General features: G+C 44.8%; 1 protein-coding gene across 5 annotated transcripts in view; it reads right to left on the bottom strand.

Annotated features, from left to right (window-relative positions):
- ZNF236 (zinc finger protein 236) overlaps positions 1-15,558 on the bottom strand; it is a 199,259-nt gene extending 183,701 nt beyond the window's left edge. For 4 of the 5 annotated variants that reach the window (XR_007355241.2, XM_048840075.2, XM_048840076.2 and 1 more), the window contains exon 1: positions 15,486-15,558. Coding sequence is in view for 3 of the 5 variants with exons in the window: in XM_048840075.2 (XP_048696032.1) it covers positions 15,486-15,546 (61 nt within the window). In the remaining 2 variants the exon portion in view is untranslated. Of the gene's footprint in view, positions 1-14,578; positions 14,636-15,485 lie in introns of all 5 variants that reach the window. The other variant, XM_075125340.1, reaches the window with a different exon arrangement.
- Between the last annotated feature and the right edge of the window lie 3,531 nt (positions 15,559-19,089).

Below are 19,089 nucleotides of genomic sequence, written 5' to 3'. Positions count from 1 at the left end.
GGAGGGCTTCAGGCGTGGATGGCATCCAGACAGGCCTGTTCCGAAGGGGCTGGGCTACGCTGCTCAATGTGAGTCGGAGGCCTGGGGCCCAGTGGGGATCGAGGACTGCCTGACGTGGGCCTAGCCTCTGTCCCAGACTTCCCTCAGTGCCACTGCAAAGAGGGAGTCTTCCTGGCCCTCTTGGCGTGCCCCGTGGACGGGGAGCAGTGCCGACTGGTCGATGGCACTGGAGGGTCGCCGCGTACCAACGCCAGTGCCAGGTACCACTTCAGAGCGGCATGCCGGAGTCGGGATCAGCGCCAACTCCATCAGGATGACCCGGAACCTAATGTCCCTTTCTCTTTTGGTCCGAGGCTTAAACGACTAGCAAATCTTGCACCTTTCACTAATATGAGTTTCTCCCAAACAGTCTGCGTTTGGGTCACTTCTTGGCATAGAACGCCTACAAGAGCCACACGACTTAAACCCCAGGGCACGGGGCATGCCCTGGGCCGGGCTCACTGACTAACTAAACAGCTAACTACAGGTACTAACACTGAACAAATGAACAGTTCTGGGGAGGAGCTACAGCAAAGCTGGAGCAGAGTAATTCCGACGCATCTTCACTGGTGGCAAGAAGGAGGGTTGGGGGAGCGCACAGCTCCCCTTACACCGTGCCAGGCAGGCGCCACTCCAGGGGTCGCTCCCCCCTTACGGGCACTGCTAGGGGAAAAACTTCCGGTACCGGTGCACGTGGAGAGCACGCACACCTATTGTGGAATACACATGAGCAATGACTCAAAGAAGAACCTACTCCAGTGCTCAGCTATGCTTATAGTTGTAAAGAGGAGACTATTGGGAAAACTTTCTAACAGCGCCTAATGTATTTGAAGGCTGTTATCCAGTCTCCTCTCAATCTTCTTTTCTCAAGACTAAACATGCCCAGGTTTTATTTTTTAACCTTTCCTCACAGATCAGGTTTTTGAAACCTTTATCATTTTTATAGCTTTCCTCTCAACTCTCTCCAATTTGTCCACATCTTTCCTAAAGTGTGGCACCCAGAACTGGACACAGTACTCCAGCTGAGGTCTTAATAGTACCAAATAGAGTGCAACAATGGCCCGCGCCGCTCCAGGCCAATGCGGGCTGCACGAAGCAGCGCGGGCCAAGGGACATGCTGGCCACCCTTCCCGCAGCCCCCATTGGCCTGGAGCAGCGAACCACAGCCAGTGGGAGCCGTGATTGGCCAAACCTGCAAACGCAGCAGGTAAACAAACTGGTCCGGCCCGCCAGGGACTTTCCCTAAATAAGCGGCGGATCAGCTTTGAGAACCACTGTTCTAAGGAACCTGGTTTGAGTCTTTCCTCCTGTAAGAAAGATTGCTCCCACAAAAAGATTTAAATCTGTGCTTTCTTCTGTAATGGAACCCCATTTTGAACATTTATCAAGCTGTCCAATTCACCTTTTATCGATGAAGGTGGCACACTTTGTGGCAATTACTTCAGCATATAGGAGCATTAATGATTACCCTCCCTACATGGTTTTTCATATGGAGAGTAACTATGAGACCTCACCCGTTCTTTATTCCAAAAGTATTGTTCAACTTTGTATCAATTTATTAACTTGTCAACTTTCTTTCCAACTCCTCATTTATCTTCAGCTAAAATTATTTCACACTTTGTGTTAGGAACCAGGGCCCACAGCACAGCCAGGCTCTGGGTAGCCGAACACTTTGACAGCTGGTTTATAATAGGCAGCCTGGTTGGCTACACTGTCTGATTGGTTAGATGAGCCAGCAGGCTGGCTCTCAAGACCAGCAGTAGCTTCTCAAAGCATTTGTCCACGGCTGCTATAGCTCCTGTGTGTACTTGTTCCCAGCCTTGCTCCGGTCTTGCACCCAAGCTTTGTCTCACTCCAGGTAACACAGTTCTGACCCTCAGCGCCAATATCTTTCTGACACAGATAGCAGGACACTTACAGATCTTGTGGGCCCAGGTTACTGCCCTACAGGCATAGAATGCAGTCCTCCTGCAAGCTCAGGTTGTGCCGCCTTTAGTGCCAACTCCCATGCCCCATGAGCCCAAGCTTCCCCTACCTGACAAGTTCAATGGCAAGCATGACAAAATCTGTGGGTTCCTAAGTCCGCATCGTCTCCTATTTCTGCTATGTCCAGTCGTACCCCACTAACCAACCCCAAGTGGGACCGTCAACCAGCTTAATGGGGAGGCCCTGGTTTGGGAGTCTCTGCTCCTGGAAAAATCAAGCCCACTTTTGGGATAATGTGAGGTCTTCATTCAAGTTATGGTGGTGATCTTTGATGCTGCGAGAGCACAGCCAAACCCACACTTTGGGTATTGCCACAGGGACACCTGCCAGTTGCTAAATTCTGACACTTGGTAGTAGACACTCAGCACTATCAATTCCTGCTCAATTTAAATGGTGAAATTAAAGATGAACTAGCACAGGTGGAATCCTTGTCTGGCCTCGATGCCTGACTCAACTTATGCATCAGGACTGATGACTGCCTGACCAAACATCACCCAGAAAAAAGGTGGTCCTCTCAGCTCCAGCCAGTCCTGCTAGCTCCAGAGCCCTCATCATCCATTACCCAAGCCCATGCAAGTTGATACAGTCTGGCCCCATCTCTCTGGTGAGGAAAAGAACAGATGCCAGGCATCGTGGCTATGCCTACACCATAGGGAATCATGATTCTGCATCAGACCGCCCTACCAATGCCCAATCTATGCCCAGATCAGGAAATGCAAAGCTCCAGCCCTGCTAGGGGTCCAAGCTGGGCTGACACTTCCCCCTCTCCCACTGACCCACACCAACACTTGCCCATCGGCTCCCTGGTGATGCCCAATCAGCACCCAACACATCTCCCTCTCTGGCTCCAGCACCCTGTGATGCCCAACACCAACCTAGAGGCCCTGGTGGACTTGGATGCCTCAACCAATTTCATGGATCTGGAATTTCCCCAAACACACAATACCCCAACCCAGCACAAGGACTCCCCCAGGTTAGTAAATTCCATAGACAGGTCACACTTTCAATTGGGACTGGTCACCCACCACATAGCATCCTTAGAGGTCACACTGAAGTCCTTCATTTTGGGTTAATTCATGGACTGCTTTCATCAGTTGTCCTTAGCATCCCCTGGGCAACTGCTGGCAGTCAGGCACAGTACACTTTGACTCCCCATCTTGCCAACAATCCCGTTTACCTGACAGCCACCCCAGGACCAGCAACCCTTTTCAGTCTACTCAGTCTACCCTTTTCAGTCCTCAAAATAATTCAGAGGTGTGAAGACAGTATCCAGAGGATCCTAGAAACCCCCCCAATCTCTCCAATGGCTCCAGGAATTCCTGTTAAACATCAACACTATGCTGACATGTTCAACAAAACAAAAGCCAACATTCTACCACCTTATGGCAGCTGTGACTGCCTTATTGACCTCCAGCCAGGAGCAGAGGTTCCCTTCAGGTGCATTTACAATAGAACCTCAGAGTTACGAACACCTCAGGAACGTAGGCTGTTCAGAACTCTGATATGTTCATAACTCTGAACAAAATGTTATGGTTGTTCTTTCAAAAGTTTACAACTGAACATTGACTTAATTCAGCTTTGAAACATTACTATGCAGAAGAAAAATGCCGCTTTTAACAATCTTTATTTAAATGAAACAAGCACAGAAACAGTGTCCTTACCCTTGTCAAATCTTTTTTGGGGGGGGGTCTCTGCTGCTGCCTGATTGTGTGTTTCCAAATGAGGTGCGTGGTTGACTGGTCAGTTCGTAACTCTGACATCCTACTGTACTCCTTCTCTGAACCCAAACTACAGGCACTCTGGAACTATCTTGAGGAAAACCTGAAGAAAGAGTTCATTTGCGCCTCCATGTCCCCAGCAGAGGTCCCACTGATCTTTGTGGCGAATACAGATGGCTCCCTTTGGCCTGGTGTGGACTATCAAGCTACGATCCAAAACCAGTACCCATTACCACTGTGATGCTATATAATTGAAGATGACCATTTACATCAGTGTTTCTCAAACTTTTGTATTGATGACCCCTTTCACACAGCAAACCTATGAGTGCGACCCCCCCTTATAAATTAAAAACACTTTTTTTGTATTTAATACTATTACAAATGCTGGAGACAAAGCAGGGTTTGGGGGTGGAGGCTGACAGCTCACGACCCCCCATGTAATAACCTTGTGACCCCAAGGGGCCACAACCCCCAGTTTGAGAACCCCTGATTAATATCATTGATATTACCACTGTTATACAACTGAAACAAGTCTTGTACAAAGTATATCAAGTAAGGTGTCATTGGAAAAGTTGTAATATGTCAAGTGTGATTATCCGGTTTAAATCCATGTATCATCGCTGTATCTGAAGTTATGAATATTGACTATATATTTGTATCTGTTCTTGGGGTGATATGCACAAGGTAGTTTATATCCAGTCGTGCAAGCCCATTGTGAATAGCCTATTCAACACTCCCGGTGGAATTCTGTGCCAAAAAATTAAAAATTCTGCACATAATATTTTAAAATTCTGCAAAATTCTGCGTATTTTGTCAGAAATAACAATAATCATGCCAGTTTCAATTATTTGGTCATTTATTTCAAAATACCAGTCAGCAAGTATGTCTATAAAAATACAGATTCCCCCCCGCCCCAAAAAAAGAAAAAGAAAAGATTCAGGAAATGTTTTTTTGACAAATAGATTCCTTACTAGGCAAATGAACACAGAACTTTGAGTAATTAACAAACCACGATACAGAAACATATTTCCCACACCCCTCAGAAGTAGAGCAAAGGCTTGGGGTGGGAGGAGTATGAAATGGGGGGGTTGGGAGAGATTGTTAGGGAAACTCCTCCATGCAGACCCTGACTAACTCCTAGCCTCTTCCATTCCGTCAGGTGTGTCCCTGCACCACCCCTCCCAGTATGTGGCCCTACAACCCATCCCACCCTCTCCATTCAGCCCCTGGCTCAATGCTGCCACCGCACTGGCTCCTGAGCCTCCACCTCAGTCTGTCCTCCCCACTAGCCCTTCTGAACCCCAATCTGTGAAACCCCAGCAGCTCCATGTTCCCCACTCTGTCTGCCCCCCCTTCGCCCCGCACATATCCCGTACCTCCTAACCTGGCTCTGCGGGCAGGATGTTGGGATGCACGCAGCCAGCTGCTGACTGTTATTGCCGGTCAGCTGCTGTTGGCTGTTCTGGTGCCACAGTGGCCTCTGGTGGGCGAAAGACAGAACTGTAGTACTTCTTGGGCAAAACGTATTTTCTGCGCAGAAAAAAATTCTGTGCTGGACATGAGTTCTGTGCGTGAATAGTGGTGCAGAATTCCCCCAGGGGCAATTCAAGCTTGATAGAATATTAAGAAGAATCAATTTTCCAGACAACTCTTCCTAAGTACGCCTAAGACTGCAAGCAAAACATGTAAGGGCATGAGATGTGGACAAGTGACCTTGGAGTTCATCAGTTACTTTCCATACACAGGGGCTGTGGGCTTTGTTTGGGACAGTAAATTTCCATGGTGGAGCATATAAAAGACACCTGAGACATCTCCATTTTCCCTCATTCCTGCTCCAATTCTCTGGACTGTGGATTTATAACTAAATGGAGTATTTTGAACAATGGACTAAGAACCTTCCAATCTTTTGGAAGTTACCAGACTTTTGAAAGCCACCAAACTATTCCATCACTGCTACAAACCTGACCTAAGGACTTTGCAATTATGATCTTTTAACCACTTTTTCTTTTATTAATAAATTCTTAGTTTACTAAGGATTGGGTGACAATGTGATATTTGGGTGAGACGAAATATATATTGACATGGGGGTAAGTGTCTGATCCTTTAGGATTAGTAAAAACTAACGTCTGGGGAATTGGGTTTTCAGTAACCTTTCACTGTCTGGATGGGAACCAATGGCTGGAATGCCTAACAGGGACTGTGTTTAGCTTCTTGTTAACGAATATTATGCTACATAAGCTCTTTTGCTACTGGTTTAGTGAATCTAATTATAGATTAAAGCACTAGTATTGGGGGTTGTCTGCCCTGTTTCTTGCAGTCTGCCTTGAGTGTGGCATTCTCAGTGTGGTCCATTCTAGACATCTGGTCACAACACTTGCTACTGAGCTGTTTCAAAAACTCCACTCTGCCCAGATCTTCACAAAACTAGACCTCCGTGGAGCTTACAACCTGGTGAAGATCCAGGAAGTAGAAAAATGGAAGACCACTTCAAGTATTTGGTCATGCCATTTGGGTTGTATAATGCTCCAGTGACCTTCCAGCAATTCACAAATGACATATTTAGGGATATGCTGGACCAATTTGTCATCATTTACCTGGACATCCTCATTTTCTCCAAAAGTCAGGACCGCCATAATCATTGTGTATGCACTGTCTTGGAGAGACTCCACCAAAACTAACTCTACATGATGCTCAAGAAATGGAAGTTTGATAAGGACACACTGAAATTCTTGCGATTTATTGATTCGCTCAAGGGACTCACCATGCACCAAGGTCTAGGCCACACCCATGTATATATGCAGAGTACAGCGATTCCTAAGATTGGCAAATTTCTACAGGTGATTTATTAAAGGTTTCTCTGGCCTGGTTGCAACCATAACAGTACTCCTGTAAAAGGGAGTCTGGTTTGCTTGATCCACAGAGGCTCAGTCGCCCTTTGAATGACTGAACAAAGCATTTACCTCAGCCCCCATCCTAATTCACCCAATCCCACTAAAGGTTGATTTGCCACATGTGCAGTGTTATCTTAACATGCGATACCCCCCCCATCCTTTTTATTCTCAAAAACTAACCCCAGCAGGAAAATATACAATATCTGGGACAAGGAGCTACATGTGATCAAGGCAGCTTTCAAGGAGTGGTGCTATCTCCTATAAGAAGTCCAATTCTTGATCCAAGTCCCGAGGGACCAGAAGAACCTGGAATACCTAATGGATTACTATATGCCTTAACCAATGCTAGATCCACTGGTCCCTCTTCTTTCCTCACTTCAACTTTCTTGTAACCTGTTGCCTGGAGACAAGAAATGGGAAACAGATAAATATGTCGAACTTGGCAAAGAGCCTTCTGCCACCATGCTCAAGATGTCAAATGTCGTCAACAGGACAACTGACAACAATCTGTTGCCCTACATTTGCTCCAAGCTCCCCAACAACCCAATTGCAGCTCAGATCCACCAGATCCCAAACAATGTGGGTATCCGAACCATCTCCAAGTTCCAATGCCAGAATGGCCTCTTATCACAAGGGTTCTTATTTATGATCCAGAGGGACAACCCAGGCTTCAGGTATTGACACGATACCACGATTCACTGCTTCAGGGCCATTTTGGCCAATTCAAGACTTGGAATCTAATCTCCAGGAGTTTCTGGTGACCAGGCCTATGAGTTTACATCAAGGATCATATAAAGGTCTTCTGACCTCTGCGCCCATACCAATATTGCACCATCAAAACCCTTAGGTCTCCTCTAGTCCTTTGGAATCTCACGCATCTTCCACAACTTTTCAAAGATAATCGTTAATGGCTTAGATATCTCCTCAGTCAGCTGCTATTCTAACTTGTCTAAGTAATTCTTAACTTGTTCTTTCCCTATTTTAGCCTCTGAGCCTACCTCATTTTCACTTGCATTCATTAAGGTAGATGTCCAATTGCTACTAAACTTTTTGGTGAAAACTGAAACAAAAAAAAGTCATTTAGCACTTCTGCCATTTCCACATTTTCTGTTATTGTTTTCCCCCTCTCCTTGAGTAACAGACCTACCCTGTCCTTGCTTCCCATGTATTTGCAGAATGTTTTCTTGTTACCCTTTAAGTCTCCAGCTAATTTAATCTTGTTTTATGCCTTGGCCTTTCTAATTTTGAGCCTGCATACTTGTGTTATTTGTTTATATTCATCGTTTGTAATCTGACCTAGATTCTACTTTGTGTAGGATTCTTTTTTGAGTTTCAGATCATTGAAGATCTCCCGCTTAAGCAAGGGTGGTCTGTTGCAATACTTCCTATCTTTCCTACACAGTGGGATAGTTTGCTCTTGTGCCCTTAATAATGTCTTCAGCTCATATGTTTACAAAACGTTACTAGTTAGTGAATGCTTCTAGATCAAATGTCTGTTTTGGAATAAGTCCTGGATCCCAACTCTATTTAAGGTAATTATGAGTGGGATCCACATGTGCAGTATTCAAAGAAGAAAGAGTGGTTACTTACTTTATAGTAACTATGGCTCTTTGAGATGTCTGAACACCATGGATCCTACAACTCTCCCTCCTTCCCTACAGCCTGGAGTCTTATATATCTTGGATTGTGGGTAGTGAAGGAACTGAGTGACAGTTAGGGTTGCTCTGCTCTTGAAGTCCTAGGGAGGGGAAGCTCAAGGGGGTGCGGCGCACAATCTTGACCCCCTAATGGACACTCAGTGAAAATGTGGCACCTCAGCACAGTAGCTGGTAACATCACTGGGCTCTACATTTTGGAGAACTACAGATACTATAAGGTAAGTAACTGCTCTTTTCAATAACTACTGTATAATTAAGATGTAATCGTGAGAGTTGGGGACCCTTACCACCTCATAGGATCAGAATCAGAATTCAGTTTCTTTTGAAACGAAGAAATTGCTGCCTGAACTAGAAAAAATATCACCAGTTTTGTCTAGTTTTTACTGGGACCACCCCCCAACCAATCAATTTTTATAGAATTTAAGCTTCTATTTAAAAAAAAATGTTTTAGCCTAAATCTCTGTAAATATAATCTTTTAAATGTATATTCAAAGTAAACTGATAAAAAAAAATGCTTTCCCAATATGCAGACAGCTTCAATACCTCTTCTTTTGATTATAGCATATACTTAGCAGCAAAGTGAAACAAACAAGACTCTTGTCCGTTTCTCTTCTGCTATTCAGAGATTGCAGGCAACAATGAATCATGCTGCAGTTGTTTACGGAAAGCTAAGAATTTGCAGAAAGGAGGGGGAACCTATTTATAGAGGAGGAAAACCCCAGAAGAAAAAACAAAAAATGAGGCTGGAGATCAGAGTAAAGCAGTAGAGACAGCATTTTCTCCTCCCTACGCGTGAACCAAACAGGAGTCTCAAGGCAATGGTAAAGTATGGACATGCACCCCCTATTCCATATGAACAGTGTAGGCAGAATTCATTATTTTTTTCTTTTAGAATGTTGACAAACGTCCATTTTTATCTTTAACTGATATTTTAGCAATTTCAATTTTCAGTTTCACAGCAAGGCTGCAGGGGACTGCCTGTGTCACTGCGGGCTTATGACAGTGGAGCGCAAGGAGCTCATTGTGGGGCCAGGGTTAGGTGATCCCTGCAGGTGCTATGTGCCGGGAAGGCTGTGCTTTCTCAGTGGAGCTGAGACCCTCCCCTGGCTGAGACCACAACAAGGACTATGAGCCCCAAGCCACAGGGGAAGCCACGCTGCTGCTGAACAGGGATGGCCCCTGCACTCCCAGCCAGTAAACGTGTCAGGAAGGCTGCAATGGCATGGCTGCAGAGAGCTCCCTATGCAGCCAGAAGGCCAGTGACAACGGTGTTGCAGGGGCTTCCTCATGCAGCCAAAGGCCCAGGATAGCCGATCTCTGTAGGTGCTAGGTGCAGTGGAAGATGCACTCCCTGACTGATATTGATGGATTTTATTTCTGTGTCAAATGAAATTAACATTTACTGACAACTATTAATTTATTTCATATCCTGCCACGCCTGTAGGTGAGTAGTCTCCATGGGTTACAAAATGATGTAAACACTTTTCTTCCAGAAAAAAACAAAAACAAAGAACAGGGGATGAAGCTTCAAGTTTACCACATAACTACCAGCCAGAAGTTTATGGAACTCCTACACAAGGTCCAGGGACAGCCACCTGGAAGAGCTCCCAACAGCCTCTGAAGATTTTGCAGAGAACATCATAGCTGAGACCTCTTTCCTTCTATTTTGTATCTAACTCTGACTAGTAAATGTGATACTTATTCAATTTAAGAGCAATTTACTCCTGAATTCATTATACCACAAAATTGTTTCTTTCAAATAAAAGCTCTATAAAATGACAGATGCCTTAATTTAAGAAATTCTTTAATTCAGAATGTCTGTATATAATCCAGTACATATCAGTGAAAGCTATTACACTTTTTTCTGATTTCCACCTCCTCCAACCCAAGAGATCCTTGTAAAATGAGGTTTTACTGTAAATGACATATTAAAATGTAAAATGACACACTTTGTTCAAGGTGAGTTAAAACAATTTAGAGTACATCAGAAGCAGCCAACTATGCTGCACTCTTCATTCTGACATATGAACTACGACAAAGAGTCAAGGGTATGTAACTCATTGTTGGCCCTCAGCTGCTCCTTATTTTCCCCTTCCTACCTGTCACAGTGGGAGTATGCAGGCAGAACTCTGCATGGAACTATTGTTTTAATCCTGCTCCCATCCCGCAATACCCACTCCCATATTGTTTCTTGCATTGTTATCCCACTCCCACCCACAAAAACCTTGGATCTGGCAAATCCCACAAGAGACAGATTCCCCCATGCTACTAAAAAAAAAAAAAAGTTGGTTAATATTATAAACAGAATTCAAATGCAATTTTTATCATTAAAAAAATAAAACAAATCTTACTCATATTATGTAAAAAATCCTTTAGCTCCTATTATAATAGGCATCAAATCTCTTTCTATTCCTCGCTTAAATTTAAGTATTAAAACCTTTATTAAAAAGAAAGAAAAATGTGCTTTACATTACTGAAATTCTGTTTATGAGAAAGACTTAGTATTTTCCTGCAAATCACCACAATGTGCTTTGGTTTTGCCCACCTGATCCCACCCAAAACAAAGTACATTTTACCTGCTCCTGCTATTATGGCAGCAGGTTCTGTGGGACCCTTGAGATCCCAACCCCACTATACAGATCTAAAAGCAGGCATCTTTTCCCAGGTCCTACTCTTGGATTAGAGCAAGTCAAGCCCCTACCTTGCTCTCCCCAAAGATGGCACAGCCTAACAGGGAAGTAGGTCAGGGAAAAGCCCAACGTATCCCTACAACTGATGAGAACTTGCGCGAGGATGTGTACTCAATCAGGGGAAATCATACCCTTAGCCTGTAACGAACACACAATCCCAATTTCAGGAAAACTAAAGCCATCTGCTGTTCATGATGTTTATTAATGATCAATGAAGGAGGCACATCAAAAGCATAGTTGTTCCGTATCATAACATACACTGTACAGTTTCTTCTGTACAAATCAACCTCATCATCAACATATGGATTAGTTACTTGCAGAGCTGGGCCGAGAACAGCAATTCTGTTCTGCAGAGCATTGAGATTAAAAAAAAAAATTCCAATTTGGAAATAAAAATTTTTTTACAAAAACCTCTATGAAACAAAAGCCCCCCCCCCCCTTTTTTAAAAAAAAATAATAAAGTCAGAAGATTTTGTTTTGATATTTTCTAAACAAAATTCTACCTGGTAGGCTGAAAGACACAGTAGAAACTGAAAGTTCAAGAGCTTGGAAACTGGTGCCCCCACAAACCCCTTCAGCTTGAGGCTAACAAGAAACTGGGAGCCTGTAAGCCTTACGGGTGCTAGCTCAGAGCAGGCTTCCAGGCTCTCAGTTCTGACCACCTTATAGGCCTCTAAGGAGACGAAGAGCTGGGACTCCCATAGCTCCCTGATCCCCTGGAGCCTTGGACTCCAGGGGTATAACTATACAGCAATTAAAAATCCGTGGCTTGCCCATGCCAGCTGACTCGGGATAAGGGCTTGTTTAATTACAATGTAGACGTTTGGGCTCAGGCCTGGACCGGCCACAGGTGTCAGACATACCCTAGAAGCCCCGAGGTCCCTGGAGTATCTGCTGGCAGGTTGCCCTAGAGCTGCAGACTCCAAAAGCTCAGGCTTTTTAGGAGCCATGCAGGCGAGATGGCTGCAGAATTCCTTGGGTTCTTTCAAAGCTTCACTGAAATCAAACCTGGTTTTTGTCCGAGTCCCATCAAAATCAAACCAGTTTCAACTAACCAAGAAATTCCACTGAAAGAATATTGTCACAATTTTTCTAACAAGCTCTAATTAATTGCCTTTTCTCTGCATAAATCTGCCAATTATCCATACTTCATTCAAAATTATACAGCAGATGCCACTTATTAGCAACTTCTTGGTTCCAAGCAAAAAGTTGCTATTATCTTAAAGCTGCCAACAAACAAAAGGCCCATGCCTGAAACAACAGCCAAGGCGGAAAGCCCCACAGCCAGGGACCTGCCACCCACACAGAAGGTAACCGGGAACTCCTTCTGAAGTCTTGGTGCTGAAGGCTGGTAAGGGAGGCTGCGGTCAGGACAGCAGCAGAGAAGATAGAACTGAGCACATGCAGAGTTGCACAGTACCTCTCCCTGCACTCTCCGAGTTGCACCCTACCCTGACACTAGGGGCTCGGGTTTGGCACAGCCCAGTGCTTCCTTCCCTGCCTACAGCCCTACAAACCTGTAGCCAAGGTTTTCTGCAGGAAGTGGGGACGCTAGGTCAGCAGTGCAGGCCAAGGGATGTGCTGGCCGCCGCTCCAAGCCAATGGGGCTGCGGGAAGCAATGAACCACGGCCAGTGGGAGCCGCGATTAGCCGAACCTGCAGACACAGCAGGTAAACAAACCGGCCAGGCCCGCCAGAAGGCTTACCCTGCCAGGCCACGTGCCAAAGGTTGCCGATCCTTGCGCTAGGTTATCAAAAAAGTTGTCAATAAGCAGCATGACAGTTGCTAATATACGAATCCAATTAACATTAAAGTCTATGGGATGTGTTCTTGACAAAAAATTGCTAATAACCAAAAATTATCAAGTCGGCTAATAACCAGCATCCGTTGAATTACATGGCTTAATTTACACTTTGAAACTTAGCTACTGTTCTTGAGAAATATTGGTATTACTTTTTTTAAAAATAACCTATACAACAACCGGTAGTTAGTTGTCCTCAGCACATCACATTATACCTAAATAATGTACGGGTCTGAGTTCAAAGTATGATTTAAATATCAGAGGGGTAGCCGTGTTTGCTGCTTTTACAGATCCAGACTAAGAGTCCTGTGGCACAGGACTCTTTGCCGCTTTTATGATTTAAATGTTATTGGATATATTTTTATCATATCAAGACTGAAGGTCAGAATTTTCATACAGTTTGAATGTCTTTGTTTTGGTCAGCTTGCATTATAAGCTTGACAAACATTTTTACCCATTTATGTTACCATTATTCAAAAGCCTTGTGTATACATTTTAAGTGTATAAAGTACATGCACTGAAAGATAATTGCTTTGTTTTCAAAACACCAAAAGCAATTGTTACAAAACTGACTGCTGATCTGTAGTAAAATCAAAACTGTTTGAGTGTCATTTTTTATTTTTGCATTACTTAGTTTAAAACAGCAGAAAGAAACGCTTTAAAAAAAAAAAAGTCTTAAACATGCTTTGAGGCTGAAACTTGTTGGAGCACATTTGCATTGTCTGATTTTTCTATACGGAGCATAACATTCTTCGTTAATACATATCTCCTGTTTCACAGCACATCATCACTGTTTTTCCCTGCAAGCATAAAGTCCCAATCCTGCAAGGAGCACCTCATAGATTCCGCCTTGCAGAAACAGAACTTGGGACCCAAATCTGCAAACATGCATTTAATTTTTCCATACAAGTAGTTCCATTTAGCTAAGTGTGATTACTCATGCAAAGTTACATGTGTAAGCATTTGCAGGACCAGACCCATAGTTCTGATAAATTATTCCAATTAACTAACTCCAGAACAAATATGAAGGGCATGCTATATGAATGACACTTCTTAGAGCATTTCCATGCCCAAAAAAACCTAAATCACCACCAATTCTCATATTAGTTAGGTAATCATTCAGCTGCTATAGAAATATTTTCTACTCAACTTTCAACATCATAATATGCATCTGTGGACTATGGGTGGAAAGAACATATGATACATGCTTACCCTCCATTACCAAATATTGCAATTTATTTTATTTTTAAGCCTGCATAATGAACAATACAAAAATGTAATATTTCAACTAAGATAAGAGTTTAATTTAGGAGGGGCAGGGTGAGATTCAAGTATTGTGGAAGGCCCTGACGCAGGAGAGTCCTTACACGTACAGTTTAAGTCTTTGCAGGATCAAGACCTAAGACACGACTGCAGAATTTTCTCACTTCCCTTTTAAAAAAAAATCAATATTAAATAGTATTTTCAAAAATTTTGAGATTTTTAAATATCTAACAAAACAAAATCTTTCATTGTAGGGTTAAGAACTTTTAAGGGAGTTTAAAAAATTAATTCAAGATTAAGGAGTATCTATCCCACAAAATAATAAACATTTAGCCCACCTCCTGAGAGAAAATAAAAAAAAAAATCAGTTGCTGCATAAGAGAAAGAGTGCTGTTGAATGTCTGTACATCAAAGGACGAATTAAGTCCCTACTCTATGGGAGGGACTCTTCTATGCTGTTACTTACAGGTTCCTGCAATCTAATCCATCACTTTGAAAGCGAGTTGAAGGTAATCAGAGGCACAGACCTACCTGAGCATCTGTGCTAGTTTTTTGGGCTGTTATGATCATGCTTTCCCTCTCTGGTTTCTGTGAGAAAGACCCAGATATAAAGGGAAAATTGACTATAAAAAGTGCTATCAAATACACGAAGACAACTACCTGAAAAAAAAAATCTGTTCAGTGATAAATAATCATAAAGGGCCAGAGGAAAAGGCAGAACCGTGTGGCTTTTATGTTGATCGTTTCCTTATGCGCAACACACATGGAGTGACTGTTTTAAAACTCTCTTAAAAGTTATTTCTTGCAAGGACAGCCCCGAGTTCTCAGCCTGCATTGCACGGCTGCCTCTGTCGACAGCTAGGTCGTATATTTCAAGCCTGTATTTGTTCAGTTTGGGGGGTGGGGGGCGGGAAGAGAGCAACAGGCGACCCCTCATCGCCAAACTGTCTCCAGTCAGGCTCCTGTTCCGCTCTCCGCCCAGCCGGTGCTGCAGGGCCCGGGCACCATCGAAACGCGCACCCGCCGGGGAGGCTAATACACGCCTCGTCTCGCTTTCTTATGCCGGCACACCCCCCTCCCCCAACGCCGTTTAAAAGCCGTTCAGAAGCTCCCCCACCCCCCATGCGAGCGAATATAAACGGGCCCCGGGAAGTGCCCCCTCCCAGGCGCGCTGGCTCCGGCTCGATGCCGCGGCGGCGGCGCCGCTGGAACTGAACGAAGCAGGAACAGCGCAGGGCCGCCGGCCCGGGCTCTGCCCGCTCAGTATCATTCCGCAGGGCCTAGCTCCCCCTCCCCCCACACAATAGACCCGGCCTCCCTCCCTCCCCCCCATATCCGGGGACTATATGCGGGACCCGGCGGAGGCTTTTCGCTACCCCTAGGGCCCCAGTCTCGAACCCCACGGCGCACATCGAGCCTGTCCGGCCGCGCTGGTTACCTGACTCGGCGCCGGTCTTGTTGTCCTCCCTGCTGGGTTTGCAAGGCCGCCCCCTCGGCATGGCTGCCCCCTCCCCCCACACGCGCGTGCGCGCGCGCGCACTCACCCCCCCACACAGCAACGGCGGTGGCGGAGGAAGAGGCGGTTGAAGGGTGGGGCAGGCGAGGAAAGAATGGACCGGCCCTATACACAGAGATTGAGGAACTGCATGGAGATGCGCCAGACAAGTGAAACGCGCACGCGCGTGAACCGCGAGCGTGGGGAGGAAGGGAAATGCGCGCGGCAAAGGCGCTTGCGCTTTACCCGCGCGAACGCAAAAGGTCTCAGGTCGCGAGGGAAAGAAAAGTGATTCTAGTGAAAGGCGGCGGCGCATGCGCCCTACCCAGGATAATGGCAGGGGGTTATGCGCGTGCACTCGCGAGCGGGAGGGAGGGAGAGGTGCACGATGACGGATGGCTTTGCCTCTGTGACATCCGGGTACTGTGGAATTCTGAGAGCGGAGCGGAGTTCCAATCGCACAGCGGCAGCTGCTGGGCGGCGGGGTAGGGATGGAGAACCCGTGGGCCGCGTGCCTGCAGAATGGGAGTGGAGCCAGGGAGTGGCATACACACACGTTACCCTTCCAGGCAGGCTCTGGAAATCATGACGCTAGGGTAGCCAGCCTGGGTGGGACCTGTTGCTGGAGTTTCCTGACGAGACATAATCTTTAATTAAAGAATCTTGAATTCCTGGAGACTCCAGGCCAAAATCCTTGGGGGGTTGGCAACCCTACGATCAGGTCACAAGTATTGCCTCACACCAGCCTGAGTCAGGCCCTGGTCCCCTCCCCATCACAAGTGGCTTAAACACACCATGATTTTATCCAGCAATGTTGGATGCTGGGCTCTTTTTCTTTGCCATCTGGGGTCTGAGAGCCTTTAAGGAGTGCACATGCTCCAGCTTTTCTCCACAGCTCTGACAATTAGAAATTTAATATTTTTTTAAAAAATGAACAGTCTCCCCCAATCCCTTGTCTGAAGGAGTTGGGGTTTTAAGAAAAATCATATAGTGTGAAACTCACCCAGAAATCAAGTGGGCTGGCATCGCTGAGGTTTTTGGCTATAGTCTTCTCATCTTCAAATTCAGTGAGAAGTTACCCCTGAAACACACACATGCAGCTGCAGTGCACTTTGAACATCTGAGGGGAGAGGGGTATAAAATGTTTTCACAAACACTGGAGTCTGCCTGTGCCTCAGCGGTGAGAGGGACATACTCCCTTTTCTGCCTCTAAAATCCTCACCACGTAGGGTTGCCAGTTTTGGTTGAACATATTCCTGGAGGTTTCATCACATGACAATCTTTCATTAAAAGATTAATCTTTAATTCCTGGGACTCCTGGACAATCCTGGAGGGTTGGCAACACTACTCCCATGCCCATTCTATTCTGAAAACATTCTCCCCAGTACCTCCCTGTCTCACAATGCTGCCCTGAATCGTACACCCCTGCCCACATATGGAATCCAGCAAGCATGGGGAGCTTTCATAGCCCTTGAGATCAGACAGGACCGTTAGATCATATTGTCTGATCTTCTGTCTAATCCAAGCCACAGAATTTCACCCAGTTACCCCACCATTGAGCTTAGCATTTGACTAAAGCATACCTTCCAGAAAGGTCTTGCTGGTGACCCCCCATGTCTCTTGGTAGTGAGTTTCAATAGTTAATGACCCTCACTATTAAAAATGTCTCCCTTATTTCTAATTTGAATTTTTTCATCTTTTAACCTTTGGTTCTTGTTATGCCTTTCTCCATTAGATTAAAGAGCCCTTTAGTACCCAAACTAAAGGGGTATATTGTAATCAAGTCGCTTCTCAGTCTTCTTTTTGATAAATAGCTTGACTTCCTTAAGTCTTACTGTATGGCATTTTCTCTAGCCTTCAGATAATCTCAGGCTCTTTTCTGCACCCTCTCCAATTTTTAACATCCTTTTTAAACCGTGAATACCAGAAGTGTATGCAGTATTCAGTATCAGTCGCACCAATTCCATATAGAGTGGTAAATCCACCTCCTTACTAACCTTCATACATCTAAGGACTTCATTAGCCCTTTTTGCCATTCCATCGCACGAGGAGCTCATGTTTAGAGCCCTGCATGGATACAAAATTTGTGTCTGCATCCAATACGCAAACATGGTCCACGGATGCGGATATAAAGCAGATATCCACAGATTTGCAGTGCTCTACTCATGTTGAGTTGCTATCTACTGCATCCCTTACATCTTTTTCAGAGTCACTGCTTTCCAGGATAGTCACCCATTCTGTAGGGATGGTCTGCATTCCTTGTTCCTACATTTGGCTGTATTAAATCTCAAATTATTTGAATATATGCAGTTTATCAAGCAACCCAGCTTGCTCTGTATGACTGCTCTGTCCTCATGATTATTTACCATTTCACCAATCTTTGTGTCAGATACCAATTTTAACAGCAGTGATTTTATATTTACTTCCATATTGTTGATGAAATGTTGAATAGTGTCAGGTCAACTACCAATCCCTGCAGATCCCCACTCCCATTCAGTGATGGTTCCTCATTGACCATGACTTTCTGAGATCTGTCCATTAGCCAGTTCTTCATCTATTTAATATAGCTCCAAAAAATAACAATGAAGCTTATTTTTAACCAGAATGGCATGTAGTACTAAGTCAAGCACCTTACAGAACTCTAATTATATTACACCTAGACTGTTGCTTTATCAGCAAAATTTGTAATCTCAAAGAATGAAATCAGATTTGTATGAATGTAATTGGGACTTCTTTCCAGCAAGCTGAGTTTGCAAAGAGCACACTTAGTTCCTTTTCTTCCCCTGCTCTGCCAATAGATCACATTTGGTGTTTAGCCCACCCCAGCTTGGTGAAATGAGGGAAAAGGGTTTGAATTGTTGCTACCCTTGCATTGGATGCCCCTGGGTGGATTCCTTGCCACTGCCCACTCTACACATAAGAAAGGCAAAGGGCAGCAGTGGCCTCTGGTGGCTGTAGGCTAGAACTATGCTAATGTTGCCAATATCTGCAGCAGTAAACCACGGACGTTAGCCAGTGACATGGCAGCTGTTCACAACAAGCATCTGCTAACTGGACTGAGAAAAAACACCAGAGGTGACAACTGCATATGTTCATTACCCTGAAGCTATTAGCCTATATCATAATTTGCCACGTTGCCATGGATCCCTTTTGAAAACAACTGCACTTCTCTTTTGGTTGTTTTCAAACGTCTCAGGCTCAAGCGCAGAATATTAACACATAAGAAAGAGAAAGAGCTAAGACACTGCAACATTTAGGCTTTATAACTTCCTCTATGTATGCACAGTCTTCTCTCATTGAGCACTTCCTGAAAATAGAGTTCTCAATGAGTATGTCTACACAGCAGCTGGTAGATGTAATTCCCAGCTGAGGTAGATGTACATGCACTAACTCTGCTCAAGTTAGCACCAAAAAATAGTAGTGAAGCTGTGGTGGCAAGGGTAGTGTCTTGGGCTACCCACCCAAGTACGTAGCCAGGGGGTCAGGAGGGATAATACTCAAATGGCAGCTCAGATAGCCGCTCATGTTGCCACACCCATACTGCTAT

Source organism: Caretta caretta, chromosome 2 (genome assembly GCF_965140235.1).
Source record: "Caretta caretta isolate rCarCar2 chromosome 2, rCarCar1.hap1, whole genome shotgun sequence".
Classification (NCBI taxonomy): Eukaryota; Metazoa; Chordata; order Testudines; family Cheloniidae; genus Caretta; species Caretta caretta.
Note: the sequence above shows the minus strand (reverse complement) of the source record. Positions and strands in the feature narration are given on the sequence as shown.